The sequence below is a fragment of the Archocentrus centrarchus genome, chromosome 13 (genome assembly GCF_007364275.1).
Source record: "Archocentrus centrarchus isolate MPI-CPG fArcCen1 chromosome 13, fArcCen1, whole genome shotgun sequence".
In the NCBI taxonomy this organism is placed as follows: domain Eukaryota; kingdom Metazoa; phylum Chordata; class Actinopteri; order Cichliformes; family Cichlidae; genus Archocentrus; species Archocentrus centrarchus.
In genome coordinates, this window is record NC_044358.1 from 16,590,657 (window position 1) to 16,607,524 (window position 16,868).

At 42.8% G+C, this 16,868-nt stretch overlaps 1 protein-coding gene across 2 annotated transcripts in view; it reads right to left on the bottom strand.

The window, feature by feature from the left end:
* frem2b (FRAS1 related extracellular matrix 2b) overlaps positions 1-16,392 on the bottom strand; it is a 50,970-nt gene extending 34,578 nt beyond the window's left edge. For both annotated transcript variants that reach the window (XM_030744565.1, XM_030744564.1), the window contains exons 1-2: positions 11,382-16,392; positions 10,178-10,267 (exon numbers count right to left, since the gene is read on the bottom strand). In XM_030744565.1, coding sequence (XP_030600425.1) covers positions 10,178-10,267; positions 11,382-16,392 — 5,101 coding nt within the window. The remainder of the gene's footprint in view (positions 1-10,177; positions 10,268-11,381) is intronic.
* Positions 16,393-16,868: the final 476 nt, after the last annotated feature.

The window sequence follows — 16,868 nt, forward strand, 5'->3', positions numbered from 1 at the left end:
AGTCAGCCACACGGTTTAGAGAGCAAAAGCCTCAACTTTCAATAACAAGGGAAGTTACAACAAAAGGCTGAATTAGCAACTACAGGGCTTTTTTTTTTTTTTTCTCCAGCATTCGCAAGTAAAGGTCACAGTGGATTTCAAATCAGGAGTTCCTCGCTCATTACCAGTCAATTATGTACAGTGTGAACACCGTGGCGCATAAGCTGCTGAGATAGACCTGCAAATCTTCTGTGACCTGCCGAAAAGGCTGCATAAAGGGAAAATGGTGCCAAAACATATTAGCAACCTTTTTTGAGTTTTATTTGGATGGCGTTATTAAAAAAAAACCAAAAAAAAACCTTCCCAAATAATATGTTGTAAAGAATAAAAGAATAACACTCCCTTTAAACTTATCTTAGCGACTAAAAAACACTTTTAAGTCATTTCAGAAACTGCCAGACTGAGGAAAGAAGCTCAGGGAGAAAAATCAGCCTCCGCTCCAGGAGCTGAAGACTTACATTGTTGCAGGTGCATATGCTAAATGTACCTCAATTCTCAAATGCTGCTGGCGCCTGAGCAGAAGAATAGAGGTAGTGAAATAACAAGGAGGTACAAGGGTAAGTGCGAATATGTGAGAGAAAACAAAGAAACATAAGGATGCAGGAAGACAGGAGTTGACAAAGAGAGGGGGACGCGCTTTTTCTTGACCCTTGAATGCTCAGTGTTTGCTCTCTTGTCAGACTGAATAATGGTGGACTGTTTGCTGAAAGCAGCAGTGTGAGGCCACAGAATATAAAACCCCATCCCAGTCCCACAGACTCATGTGCTCCATACTAATAAAGCCGGGCAGTTCTCGACTCTGCTGGGCCGGCTTCCACCGGCTTCGGCTATAACAACGCGTTTCGGCTGCATTTCACAGTTGTTACTTCTAAATCCTCACATGTAAGAAAGCATTCGCCTCGGAGCAAAATGCTCCCCGAAAAGCTGAAATGGTAATTCCTAAAGAAGTGTTAAATGACTGTTGGCCCTTTGTTTATGATTGGTGAAAAGGAGCCATTGAGTAGAACTGTGCAAACCTGCATGTTAAAGATAAGCATGCTGTTCTGCATTCATGAAAGCAGCGAAGAAAATGTCTAAGGACTTAGTGTTGTTATTGTCTTCTCCTTGTAATATTGGACTGAAGATTAGCCTGTGCAGCAGAACAAGCCCTGGGTTCAAAAATATGTGCTGGCATGTTAAAAGAAGACTACTTCTAAGGATGCTTGCAATATTTAATTTACAAAATCAAATGGAATTTGTTTTTTGGGGGGGCATCGAATCATTCTCAAAACAGCTTCTAGAAATCTTTGTTGGAGATGGTGAACTCTACGATATAAAAAAAACTTTTGGTAGCAAGTTAGAGATGCTCTTGTTGTTACATTGATGAGTTCTGTGTGAGTCCTATATAGTTACAGCAGCGTCAAATAACAAGAAAAATATTGCTGCAAGGCATCTATATACAGTATACTGCACAGCATTACAATATACTTTCACTATAAGATGCTCAGCATTGCCTGGACCACAGATACCTGGCATCCCAAGGAATGGAATAAAGTAATGCGATGCACTGAATTTTAATTTTTCTCGGACTGAAAACTATTAGATATGAAGGACAGCAGCTAAATGTCTGAGTTACAGAAGAAGCAAAAAAGCAAAAAAATAATAATTTTTGCTTTGTAACATTTTAAGAGTCACTGAATGTCCTTTAAAATATCATCAACCCTTTTTGAAGTTTAAATTAAATTTGCACCTGATGTTTCAAAACTTGAATAGCACTAAATGTTCTGCTGCTGCATGCGATTCACTGAACACCGACCACCTTTGAAGTAATGCAGAGCAGTGAATGTAACGGCTTTGAGAAGATGAGCAGGAACATGTGGCCCCTGTGCGAGGCCGCTCAGTTGTCTGGACTTGCTTCCTCTGGCCTTTCTTTCCTTCTCTTGTCCCATTTTCTTGCTAATGTGTAACTCTTCACTCCGAGCTCATGTGCTGGAAAACCAAGATAAGCCCACGCATGGGCTAGTTAATTTCTGGCAGCAGGACATTCCTGTGGTTTTCTTAACAGGGGGAAGGGTTAATCTGAGCACTGGACATTTTTATATATATATATATATATATATATATATATATATATATATATATATATATATATATATATATATATTAGGGCTGGGACTTTAACGCGTTAATTTCGATTAATTAATTACGGGGAAATTAACGAATTAAAAATTTTAACGCATTTTTACGCACTTTGCACCGTGGAACGTTTCTCAGTGCACGAGTTCCAGGCATACAGATTATATCGACGCACAATGTCCAAATTCAGGGGCCGCATCCTGCGAAGGACCCGGCCCACGTCCTTCAGAGCCCACGAAGACCGCAAAGGGAGGACGTGAGCGGCTAGCCTTCATATCAGCGTCACCTGTCCTCACCTGTAGCTCATGTTGCCTAGCAACCGTGAGTGTGAAGCACAGCTGTGTAAAAGCAGCTGGTTAAACGGAGAACGAACTTTTTCTCCTTTTTGTGGTTTAATTTTAAGTCTTTAATTCAAAATAAGCTGTTAAAACAAGCATAACACATTTCAACATCAAGGAATACAGCTGAGAGAATGATTAATTTCCAACTATAACAAGTGAGACATTAATGTTGAATAAAACTATCCAGTTATGATGCTTAACTTTAATTTCAGGAGTTTGCTTATCACAGGAGCACTTCCACCCTTTGTTGGTCTGTGTAGTAGACTGGTGGGAAAATAAACAAAAATTTGAAGTGTAAGCTTATGTATATTGATTCATTCATCAACTAAACTTAAATTAATATTTCTCATGTCAAATATTGAAATGCGATTAAAATGCGATTAATTTAGATTAATTAATTACAAAGCTCGTAATTAATTAGATTAATTTTTTTAATCGAGTCCCACCCCTAATATATATATATATATATATATATATATATATATATATATATATATATATATATATATATACACACACACTGCCTTCAGCTCTGTACAAAAAAAGAAGAAGAATCAAAAAGAGAGAGAATAGGTGGAGTGAGAGACAGGAATATTCTCTGAATTAAATAACCACCATTAGAGGTTGTCATATATTCCTTGAAATGGAGAGAAGCTTGATACTTACTGACTGCATAACACTTGCTCAGAGCAAATCAAATCTATAGTCAAAATCAAGATCATTAATATTCATATGTAGATCTGGCTGAATTCATAGAGTTTACCTGCTACATTTGAGCTCTCACAACTTGTCAACACAGGCAGTGTTCAGAGAGAGAAGTGCACATCAGCACATTCATGTCATCCCTACAGGCGACAGGAAGCAGCTTGACGCCTTGCTCTCTCCAATACAGGGACCAACAAAGCACTTCAATCTTTCATCTTCCTTCACTGCTCACCCCCACCCTATTTCTCAACACGATGACTCCTCATATCCTGAGTATCAGGCTACACTTATCGAAAGGAGGTGGTGGTGGTGAGTGGGAGCTTGATCAGAATCCCCAAAGGGTTTCATCAGCACCTTTCATGAGATGAGAGCCCAGAGACGCACTCCTACCATGTGTGAAAATAAAAACCTTCTCAAGAGAGTCTGCGTCAAATTGTGCATCATCTTCAGTTCCCCTCGCATGTATGCATTTCCTTTGCATATCAAAATGCAGATCTTTTTCTGCTTTGGAGTGATCTGCATCCTCCTTACCCTGTCCCTAGTCTCCTCAGTCCCACCAATCCTCTGCATATCCACCTTCACTACATCATGAACATCCTTTCTTTAATAAATCCAGTATTCCTCCTCTGCACATTTCTAAACCATCTCAGCCTTGCCTTTCTTTAACTTTGTCTCCAAACTGCTCAACCTGAACTGCCCCTCTGATACACTAATTGTCCATCCTGGACACTCTCAATGAAAATCTTCAGCTCTGCCACCTCCAGCTCAGCCTCCTGTCTTCATGTCAGTGCTGCCGTCTCCAAACCATACATCATAGCAGGTCTCACTACCATCTTTCAAACCGTCCCTTTAACTCTTGCTGCTATCTTCCTGTCACAAATCAGCCCGACACTCGTCTCCACCCTGCCTGCACTCTCTTCTTCACCTCTTTTGTGCACTGTCCGTTGCTTTGGATGGCTCCTTGCAGCTTCACTGTTACACCCGTCTCCCTCTCCCTCTCGCACGTACATATTCTGTCGCGCTTGTGCTAACTTTCCTTCCTCCTCTCTCCAGAGCATTCCTCCACCTCTCCAGGCTGTCTTCCACCTTCTCCCTACTCTCCCTACAGAACACAATGTCATCTGGAAGCATCACAGTCCACAGAGGCTCCTGCCTGGCTTCATCTGTTAACCTGTCCATCACCACGGCAAACAAGCAGGGGCTCAGAGCCGATCCCTGATGTAATCCCACCCCATCTTGAACCCATCTGTCCCTCCTAACAAAATGCTGATGATATCACAATAAAAGAATTCCTGGTCTACATCACAGCACTCTAATCAAAAGAGACAACAGCTTGAAATCAAAGACAAAACCGTTATCAATTAAACTGTAGCTGATGCCAAGCATCTTGATGAAACATTTTAGCAGTGCCAGCCTCATCTGCGATTATGAAATCAGACAGCTGGCCCTGTGATGGAAAGATGGGTGGATGCTTTGTGTGTGCGACTGTGTATGCGCATGAAATGTGTGTACAAAGGAGGTGCACCCTACAAAGGGCTCCAAGTATAGCTGGAGAGAGCTGTGACACGCTGCAGCCTCAGCCCAGCTGTCAGTGGCTTATCATGCAGCAGGGCAGAGAGGAGCAGCTCCGGTCCACTGCTGGGATTCGGGGACCAAAAACACATTATCCAGAGTGATTTTTCAAAACTGAACAAAAGCTCTGCTCCTGTGAAAAGAGAGTTGTTACAGCAGCAACTGTAGCATCACAAACACTCAGATTCCCCGCTGTTTGTCCCCTCGGACCATTTCAGAAGGTCAAAAATCACACGGGACACAAAAGAGAGCTTTGAAAAGAGAGAGAGATTTTCATTTGGTGGCATTATAATGTGACAGAAAACCCAGAATTGTTTAATTTGGCCTGAAGTCTCTTTTCTTTAATTCTGCCCCTGATACATGCATTTTAGATATTTGTCTTAAAACCTGATGACACAAACTTTAACCTTTTTTTTTTTTTTCCACATAATGGGGATTTTCACCAGAGGAATCTCAGTTCTGCTAGACTGATATCCTAAGGCAGTAATGACGACACATATCATCATCCAGTGAACAAGCCTGGGCCTGGGGTTTCTATACTTTTGGGAATGTGCCTTTGCTTTGTTAACCTTGGCTACGTAGACTTTGGCAGCACACAAAGACAGAGAGAACAGACTCATCAAACAGGGCTTCCCTTCTGTTTTCTAATGGGTAAATTAAGGCAAATCAGTATAAATCAGCAAGTATGTTCCCTAGATGTTTAAGCAACAATTCACCCAAATTCTCTGTCATAATCAGGACAAACACCAGGATGAAAAATAAATTTGATACTGTTGTGGCTGCTCTAAATCATTATCATTAATGGATTTGGTGTTCTCTTTTTCTGACACATCTCAGGCAGCAGAATATGCCTTTCTGACTAAATATGCACTGTAAATATGGAGCAGTAATCTGCACTCAGGAGAAAAATGAACTGCATTGGAAAAAAGGAAGCACAGCACTAACAGACGGGCTGATAGCGCTCCAACAGACTTGGGCAAAGAAAAAGAAAAGAAAAGCCTTCATTGGCTCATTCAGTGCCTAATTCATTACAGAACAATGAAACCTCTTGAAACATGTTTAGACATTCTTGCCTGGAAGAAGTCTATTATCATCTTTTATCATCAATAAAAACATTTACATTAAAAAATATATATGTTGTCTCAAGTCTGCTCGATAACAGTGAATATTTGATCCCCTCACAGACGAGCACGGGTTTTTCATCTGTTTGGTTAGTCGCTGCATCTCTTTGCAGATATGGTTTCATTTAAGTCGTCTCTGCTCTTCACACACACACATTAAAGGAAAGGGAACTCGTTATGCTGTGTTGAATACAGGAGGCTGCTGCTGGGTAGTAAACATCGCAAACATAACTGCAATGCAGACGGGTGAGAGAATTATAACACAAAGTTAGCTGCTGACGACATGAGGGACAGGTAAGAGACACAAATCACTCTCCCACTAAAATGATTAGCCTAAATCCATTCTCTAATTCAGTTTTTCATCCCCAAAGTGAAGCAGCTGTTGCCCAGGAACAGCTCTATAATCAAAGCCCAGATGTTTTATCACTAAACGGTTTTTCCATAACAATAAAACCCCGATTTTATTATTTGCAGCACAGATGGACTGTGAAGAAAACCGAACACCTCTTTAAACTACAATGAGAGCGGCTATGTAATTTGCTGAAGCTTAAAGCATACTTTATGAATATGATTCGAACCGCAAGTCCCAAGGACAGAGAATGTTATACCCCACAAGAAAAGTATAGGAGAGACAGTTTCATTAATAACAGGCGAGAAATGCTGCAAAACTGCAGAGTCATCTCCTGTGCTGTGATGGGGATATTATAGCATATATCTATACTAACCTCACAACTGCATGTGAGTGCATGCTCTACACTTAGTGTTGTTGTGCTCTAGCACACAATGAGGAGTAAGATAATCCCCCCCCCCCCAAAAAAAAACAAAAAACCTGGAATTAGGAGGGGAGACAAAGAAGATGGAGTATGCACCCAGTGTCAGAAAAAGATTACATGCCGATAACATGAAAGATGTTGACAACGCGCATATCAGATGGAACTGCAGGTGAAAAATGGTTTGTGGGATTTATTAGGTCGAGGCACTCACGGTGACCTGAGCTAATCTTGTTACGTGAAGCAGAAATAACAAACAAAACATGCTTGTTGAGGTGGGCTCTGCAGACACACGCTGGAAACAGGAGAGGAGAAACCCTTCTGTCTCTGAGCTTTCCATAAAAGCAAATATGTTAGAAAATGGTTCTATTTTTTTCCCCCACTGCTGACCCATTTCACTACAAATCTGAATTATTGACTTGCATACTCTATACTTCTTATAGTGAACAAGTCTCATTAGTCAAATGAGGAAAACATGGACATTTTGAGCACGCCTGCAGAGTTTGACCTTAAAAAATATATTTCTTTTCCCAAAGCGCAAATGATCTTTCTCTGCCTTTTTGTAGCTCACCTAAACAAAAAGAAGAAGAAGAAGAAGAAGGCAGTAAGCGCCTGGAATGAAAAACAAAGACCACTACAGTGTGTCTGTCATTAAGAACATTTGTGATGCTGACTGAGTGGCTGGAGGCAGACAGGGAATCAGCTCCGTAAACAACTGCCTGGGAATGCGAGGGCTTGTGTGTGCTCAGGTAAGCTCACCTGAATGCAACAGAATCCCCAGGAGACGAGGGGGGGGGGGGGCTAGAGTCCATCTACTAAACACAACAATTAACTGTCTTAGAATAACAAGAGCAGCACACACACACACACACAGGCAACAGTTTCCTCAAAACAGCACACACCCACAAATTCAAATCTGTATGCAATTATTCATTCAAAGCTCTGACAAGAATGACAAAAAATGATATGCAAGCATCATCGGCAAAACTCACCCTGTCATCTCCTTTTTAGCAAAAGCACCTCAAATACAGCTGTAAAAGTGTTGACTTCTAAAACACTAAAGAAATCACACATAAAACACGCAAATTCCAGTGATTGCACATTTGTAGACCACTGCACATAATATGCAGCATAATTTTGAAGTAAATTCAATATTATTCTGTATTATTCACTAATTAATAATGCTAAGCACTTTGGGATGTGGCCCAGTTGTTTTTACTTGTAGCAAAAAGCCCATCTCCTCCTTTATATAGCAGAGTTAATTGAGTGAAACAGTCTAAATTGCACAAGCGTAATTAATCTAGGTAAACAAAATTTCTGCCTACTTAAAGCATAGGGCATTACTTCAGTCAATACTCTAATACAACTGTGCCGTACAATGGATGAAGTCTAGCACAGTTTGTGCTCTGAACTCATCATTTACAAATAAAACTGCAAATGCGCTGCTGCAGAGAAGCACAGTTTAAGATCCAAGACTGTACCCTGTTAACATGACAACCCATTTATTAGGGAAACTATGATGTCAGCTTCTACAATTAAAACAAGCTTTTCGGTTAGACATAAAACTGCCATCAGTATTTGGAAAGAGGATAATGAATGGCTTTGCACTTTCCATTCATCCTCCTTTATGAAAATACATGCCAGGAGTAAATTAGTGCACTGCCCTGTAATAAGTGCAGACTCTAAGTCACTTTATGCTTTGGACTGACAATGGAACCAGAAGAAATCCTATAGCCCTTTGTGTGGTGTATTAATCCCAATGCAGGGACCTCACCTGGAAGAAGTTCCAATAGCTCTGAAAAACATGTGCTGTTTCAACAATGACCACCATCCCAAAGCACACAAATTATGGAAATCAGCCATCAGCAGCAGGCACATACTCAAAACTGTGCCTATATTCACAGTTCATCACAACTATTGGCATAAACTTGTGGAATCTCACTGAACAGCTGCAACATGAAAAGCAACTTTTCGCACTCGTTGCATTGCCAAGTGCGTTTGGTAAATTTCCCAATGAACTTGAAGTGAGAAAGAGAATGTTTTCCACTGCTGAACATGACATAGTGCAGCTGTGTGCCAGCGTACAGCATTCAGCTCCTCCACAACACGGCTGTTCAAAGAGCTGCAGGCTCCGTCTGGGGATTTAGGGCAGCCACCAGCACAGCTTAAATCTTATTAAAAAAAAAAAAAAAAAAAGATGTTCACTGATTGCCTCAAAAACTGCACTGCAGTACGTGTCGAGTGCTTATGGATAGGCCATCCAATGAGATTATTCATCAATTTGTTCAGCTCTTTAGGTGCCACTATAAAGTACAATTTCCATATCAAAGAATGACATTTCAGAGAGGTGCACTGTATCTGATTGTTGCCATTTTATACTTTGTTTTGTTTGAGGACATAACTATGATTGAGGATGGAATAAGACAAAAGCTGTTTTGAAGTCTTGCAGTGAGCGCTGAAAGGAGCGAATCTAATTGCCAGTCTGGAAGATAAACTACCAGTGTGGGGATATGTGTGTCATCAAGCATCAAGCAAGGTACACAAAGAAAGAAAGTGACAAAGAGGGAGAGAGGCCCACCGAGATCCATTAAAAAAAAACTCAAGTGAGACAGTAATAAAGGGACTTAGCCCTTACGCAGCAGCAAAAAAATCTGCATGGGCTCAACTGCTGATGTTCAGCACCAGCTCTTGCATTTGAGTCATCACTGATTAGCACCCCATCCACCTGTTGAGATTGATTTTAACCTGTCAAATATCAAACTGAAGCCACAGCAAATGAGAAATGAGAATGTGGGCTCGCTGAGGTGCTTGTGGGAAAAGAGGGCCCCTATTAGAGCCGTCCTTTGTGCTCACTCATCACAGCTGAAGGATAGCAGAAAGGACACACTGTCAGGCACACTGCTTCTGCTAATCGGCAACAGCGGCATGATTGCCTCAGACCATTCACAGAGCCTGCGCCTGATTACATATCTACAGCTCTACTAATTAGTAACTTGCTAAATCAATCATTACTTTCTAAAAAATAATGAGCGACTACAGTGAGACTGACCTACCTATGGCATCATTTGCAGTAGGACAAACTAATGAATACACTAATGAATATTCAGATAAGAATTTTAACAGGTGTAAAAGATCTGACATTCCTTTTTTTCTGAGCTGCTGGTTGAAGGAAAATCACCAGAGCATGGCAGAAACAAAAGTTATCCATAAACTGTATATCTTTCCTTCTAATTCACTGCATGCCCGTTATCTCATTTACTTAAGCTGAAATAATAGAAATCTCTTCCATCTTTGCATACGCCTTTTGATTTGCAATTCTGCTTAATTGGGCACATTGTTGAGTGGATGCAATCCTTTCCCTTCTCAGGGAAATCTGAATTTATTAACGAGCGACAGCATGACAAACTCACTGTATCACCCTCAAAAATCAGCATGTCGGGGGCTCGTTTCAAACATAATGGCGATCACGCAGGATAACTCCAAGAGTGAATGATGTTTAAATTGGGGAACTTACCGCTGTCCTCGATGGAGAAATGAAAGATGTCATTTGTAGCATTGTCCCCGTCCTTCAGAACGTAGCATATGCTCATATCGTTGATTTCAGCTGAAAAAGAGCAAATTCACACAATTAAAATCAATGTCCTACTCACAAAAGTTTGCATCAGCTATTTGGCAAAAACAGCAACTAACAAAACATGTTCAATTTGTTCTTGTCTACTTGTCAGTGGCTACTCTGAACTCTGTTTGTGTGCTGAAATGTGCACGGCGTCAGTGTCCGGGGGGGGGGGGGGCTGTAAATAAAGAGCAGTATATGAATAAGATTCATGAATGAGGCTGAACGTTAAGAGCAGCTTGACTCGTGGGACTCCATCACAGCAGTCTGCTTGCCATCTTGACAGTGTGGTGCTAGACAGGCTTCCTTATAGCACTAAAAATTGCAAAGTTTACACCCTTGCTGCCTTCAATATTTTATGTCAAAATATCTTCCTTCAAAGGGACCGATGCATACAAATGCGTAACCAAAACTTTCAAATGCCCAGGAGATAGTGTCTTTATTTACTGTCTGTTTACTCTTGTGAGAACTCTTGAAATATTGAACAGGCCTCTAGGGGAAAGCATCTCACAGTGGCTCAGTAAATAAAAGCAGGGAATACGTGGATATTGACTGTGGCTGCTACCCTGATATTTACCATTTACCAAGACACCCCTCTGGTCTGTTTGAAATGTAACTTCTGCACTGCACCATGTTATTTACAAAGCCAGTGATTTGCTGCGAGCCAGACTAGCACATCTCCCTCCCTCTGACATGTTTGCATGTTCACGTGATTTATCATCTCGTCTGGAATTCTCTTGCCAACTGTTATATTCCTCTGGTAAAATACAAAACACCATAAGTTCTCTCCACAGTGAAATGTTTAAGGCACTGTTTGAAGGCGCTGCACTTCTCTAGGGAGAGCCTGGTCAGCCTGAGGCACTAGCATACTTCATTTCTGTAAACAGGCGCTCTCTTGAGTGAAAACAAAAAGTTTGTGATTAGACGCAGTATTTTTTTATTTTTTAGACCATCGAGTTCAGAGTAAGTAAAAGCAAAGTAAGTTTAAATTCACATCAAATTGGTCTGAATATTAAAAAAAGACTTCTATGCGAGTCTCTGCAGCAGACTGCAAATCCATCACAATGACACAGGACTGCAAAGCATTGAAAAGCAGCTCTCTTACCTTGAGTGAAGGTGTTGATAGTAGCGTTTCCTCTGCCAAGGTTGATCAGGTAGCCATGTTCCGGTGCTACGGTAATCCTAAAGGTCACAGAATTCTGAATGCTGTCTCTGTCCTCTGCTTTAAGGGTCTTACTAGTGATTACAAACCCTAAGTGGCCTGTCTCCAGGACCCGCAGTGTGGGGGCACCCTTATTAACCACAACCTGTGGTACACCATTATCCACAGGGAGGATGGTAATCTTCATCACTTGGGGCTTTCGGGTCTCGAACACAGTATCGGGGAAGACGTAGAAGTCTGTGTGAGTGCCATCGGTGACAGTGAAGGAGAAACTGTCCTCCGCACTCTCTGTGCCATCGTGCTTGTAGCTGATCAAGTTCTCATTCAGGTCCTGCTTTGTGAATGAGGTGACAGGCCGGGTGTTGTTAAAGAGCAGGCGACCATGAACTGGAATCTGAGTAACTGTGAATTTCAAGAGGCGGTCAACAGTGTCTCTGTCTTCAACTGTTAGCTCAAAGGGTGTGATGAGTTTGTTTTCTCCCTCGGTCACCACTAGGCTGTGTACCGTCACTACGGGCTTTTTATTGTCCACGTCAGCGATGGAGATGCGGAAAGTGCGGAACACGGGATTGTAGCCATCAGTCACTTCAAATTCAAAGCTATCCATTTTCACTTCATCATCAGAAGTGTGAATGTAGTAGACTTTGTTGCCAGCCAGCTGCAGCTGTGTAAAGGACGAGATGGGTATCCCAGGTGTGTCTGTGCACTCCAGGTGTCCTCTCATTGGTGCTCGGGTGATTGTGAAAACCAAGTGTTCATCTGGGCTGTTGAGGTCACTAGTACTGAGAAGGTCTGTTGTCAGAGTAACCCTGCCACCCTCTTTAAGAGATACACCTTTACTAACCACATCAGGGAAAACCATGTCGATGCCACCGATCGTAACATAGAAGTATCTGTCAATCAAAGGGTTGACGCCATCGGTCACATCAAACTTGATGAGGTCTCGAATCCCCTCTTGACCATTGTGGATGTACACAATCACACCCTGATCCACCTCGCTTTGTGTAAAATTCATTCCAACTGTGATATTTTGCAACGTCCCCGAAGGTGTCGTTCTTTGCAAATACCCTTGACCGGGCCCGTATCGAATTATGTAAGTTAGCGTGCTGTCCTCGGAGTCCAGATCAGTAGCCTTTAAAACACTGCTGCTGATGACTTTCACATCACCGATCTCTATTTCAAGGCCATCATTGATTGCCATCCTTGGGGTTTCGTCGTCCACGGGGATAATCATAACAATGACTGTTTTCTCTACGCTGAATTTTCCGTCTGTGAGAACAATATCAAAACTGTCCTCTGTGGTCTCTGAGTCATCGTGCTCATACACGTAGCTGGAGGCCTCCCTGATCTGATCCAAGGTGAAGTTAGACACAGGGACAGTGCTGGTAGTGAGCTGATTAAGAATAAATCCATGCTTGGGGGGTTTGGTGATGATGAATGTCAGCTGATCAGAGGGGAGATCTGCGTCAGCGCCATTCAGAATGGGAGTGTCGATAACTATGTTCATGCCCTCCATAACTACAAACTCTCTCATGTAAATCTCTGGCTTTTCATCATTAGAGGGGATTATGGAGATAGGAAAAAAGTGCCTTTCAGAGAAATTGATGCCATCAGAGCATCTGAATGTAAACCTGTCCTCTACTGGCTCGACTCCTTTGTGGATGCTTTGAACATAGTAAATGTGATTCTGTTTGATGTCCTTGATGGTGAATGCACTAATAGCTGTTCCAGACCTGGATTTTTCTGAGCCTGGGGCCGGGGAGATATTTTCCACATACCCCGAAGTCGGCTGTACGATGATTGTACACAGAAGGTCGTCGCTGGGGGTGTCGACATCGTCGGCGCTTATATGAAGAATCTGAATGACATTCTTCCCTCCCTCAGCGACAGTGAACTGTGGCCCCACAAAGACCTCTGGAGCCTGGCTGTCCAGAGGAAGAATAGTTACATGCACTCTGACACCTGTGATCTTATTTCCTCCCACGGTCCACTCATCAGACATGTCCGTCAAAGTGAGATTGAAAAAGTCCTCCTTTGTGCTCAAGCCTATTTCCCCACTCGTGTGAGCATAGACCACAAAGCCGTTAATAATATCAGCTTGGGTGAATGTGCGCGATGGAACACCTTTAACCAGGATTTCACCTAGTGATGGCGGGTCTTCAACTATGAAGGTTAATCTGAGGTCATCTGTGTCCTCATCTCTTCCCTGAATGACACTGCTTGTGATTTCTGTTGCTCCATTTTCCAGGACGTCTATGTAGGAGCCAATTGTGCCAGCAGGAAGACTAATAGTTGGAGCCTCGTCATCAATTGGCTTCACGCTAATCTTTATTGTAATCGGGACAACGTGCACCCCATCGCTGACATCTATTTGTATGGAATCCACTGTTGATTCATCTCCATTATGAATGTATGAAATTGCTCGATTTGCAATATCCTCTAGGCCGAAAGCGTCTCCTTTGGTCATATCAGTGAATGTAAACTGGACCTGGCCATGCAGCGGTGGCCGAGTTACAGTGAAGGTTATCTTCTTGCTATCTGTGTCTGTGTCTGAGGTGTCCAGCTCAGCACTCGTAAAGATGTGTCTGCCACGCTCAAGCACAGTAAATCCAGAGTTTGTTATTTGAGGTGGTTTGTTATCCACGGGCTTTAAAAAGATAGTGAAAACCCCTTCGACGCTATTCCCAGAAACATCCTCAACAGTGTATCTAAACTGCAAAACATGAGTGGTAATTCCAAGCTCCAGATCAGGTGGCTTGTAAGCTATTTTGTGGTGATTAATTTGAGCCTGAGTGAAAGTTGTGACTTCAGTGTTTGGGTTTTCAGTCAATACCAGAGCTCCCAGTGCAACGGGGCTGTTCTCGTCTGTGTCTGTCGGTGGCTGGATGATCGTGTATTTGAGATCACGATCCTCTGAGTCGAGGTCAGTGTAACGAAGGAATTTCTTTCGGAAGTAAGTAAGCTGATACTCGTGCACGGTCATTTGCAGGGTTGTGCCCGGGTACATTTCAGGTGGGAGGTCGTCAACGGGGAGAATTTTGATGACAAATGAGCTTCGACTTGATTGATTTGGTGGGTCGTTGTCATCTTGAACCCTAAACACAAACTGATCCATGACTGTGCTGCTACTGTGGGGTCCAGTGTGCTTGTAAAACAGTTTACCATCAGTAATATCCTGCTGCAGCCATTCAGTCACTACTTTCTCATACATTTCATCCTCGGTATTAAACTTCCAGGTTGACGGGTCTTCTGGGGCCTCGGCCTGACGCAGCATCACCTGCCCCAGAGTGGAAAGGGGGGGCTCTATTGTGAATTTAATTGTGGAATCCTCTGAGTCGATGTCTGCCGCACTGAGCATAAGCGAGGAGATGGGCATCATTTGGTTTTTGAATAAAACCAAACCAGTGTTGGCATTTATAATGGGAGGCTCGTCATCTGTTGGCACGACAGTGATGGGAAACAGAAACTCCACCTCATTTGTGCCATCTGTCATTCTGAAAACAATATTATCACTGTACGTGTCACTGCCATCGTGTTGATAAACGACACCGCCAGCATCAAGGTCAGCGGGGGTGAAAAATTTCCTCCTGGAGCCCAGAACAGTCAATTCACCGTGCCTGAGGCCATCAATAACAGTAATTTTGACTTTCTCCAAATTATCCTCATCACTGATTTCCAGATTCTGTGAACTGGACAAAGGTCTGGACTGACCCTCATACAGCAATTGTCCAGTATTCCTAGTCACCACGGGGGCCAGTGTATTCATAGGCTTTACAACAATCATGAAAGCAAAAGGATCTGACACAGCCCCCTCTCCATCCACAACCTCAAACTCAATTTGGAAAATCCGCTCAGTGTCAGAATCCACAGCAGGGGGCTTGTAGGCGATTTTCAACTCTTTGAGGTCTCCTTGGTAAAATGAGGTTATTGGCAAATTCCTATCATCTGTGCTCACTATGTAGCCCTCCTCAAAGGACAGGGGAGATGTAATATTGAAGATTAATTCATCAAAATTAGACTCCACATCCTCTGCAGCCAACATATCTGTGGTTATTGCAGTCATTACAAACTGATCTACTTCCATCATCATCATGGCAACAAAGCTGGGTTTGGGAGGCGTGTTGTCTTCTCCCTCTTTAATTCTGACCAGAATCTGGAAAAATTCCTGCTTGAGCAAATTGCCTTCTTTATCATGTAATTCCACAACCATCGGAATGTAATCTCTGTTAGGTGACTTCAAAGCGAAAGTGTGCTGATAACGGGTGTTCATTTTAATGAACTCATCACAGTCCACCATTGTTCCGAGGCTCTCTTCATCCACAAGTTTTCCATACCTGGGCAGCACGTTGCCACTGGAGAGGGAAGCTATTTTGCACTGATGCGCACTTCTATCATAAGTGAATTCTAAAATTTTTCTATCGATGGGATTACTTGTGTCGAGCAGTTTCTCTACAGTGAGCGGCATGTTTTTCGTCAGCACCTCCAGCTGTGTGAAAATCACCTCCACCTCCATCATAAAGGGTATTATAATTGTATCCGTCTGTGTGTCATACCTGAGTTGTAATCTCACTCTGTCCTTCGGAGGACTCCGAGAGCCAAAGTGAGAATACTTCACGTCGTTGGGGCCAAATTCACACGGAAACTTTTTCGGAGACAGGTGTCCGGGCCTCTGAGACAAAGGATCGTTGTCCAGGACTGTTATGCTGCATCTATCACCGGGCTGAACTTGGATAACCAAATCGTTGATGGGATCAATGAAGACGGATCTCCCGAAAGGCACGCGGATCCCGTTATTGGCAACCAATATCGTGTCTTCTGACAGCTCAGACCTCAAGGCGTATGATAATCCATAACTGTCAGCAACCTGGGCGACCACATCACCTGTCAAAATCACTGCGAGCAGAATGAGAGCGGCGCCAGTCCCGTGCAGATGCGGGTGAATAATCCAAGCCATTTGTAGAGTGGAACTGCAGAGGAAACACCTTCAACTTTGTGCGTACGCCCGCGTAAAGCGCGTACCTCGGTTAAAGTTGCAAGAGTATAAAATCGGAGTTGGATAATATCAGGCACCTGTGAGCACTGAGGTGCACCATTCTCAGACAGTAGCCGTGCACTGATAGCCCAAACTTCATACTCCTGCTTTGCTGGAGTAAGGAGAGTCACGCCCTCCACTCAGCCAATTGGTCGATGTGTCTCCGCCGGAATGCGTTAGTCAGGTTTTAAATGGACGTGGTTTGTGTCATTCTGGGCGGAGAAACGACGCCGCGTTGGATGGACCTCATCAGGTTCATTTAGGTAAAAGAATGTGGTGATATTTAGGTGTGAGACGTCACTTTGGGTCAGCCTGCAGTAAGACTTGCAGTAGGAATGTGTCCAAATTATTTAATTTTAACACGCCAAAACCAGAACAACAATATTTGTTAAGTGTGC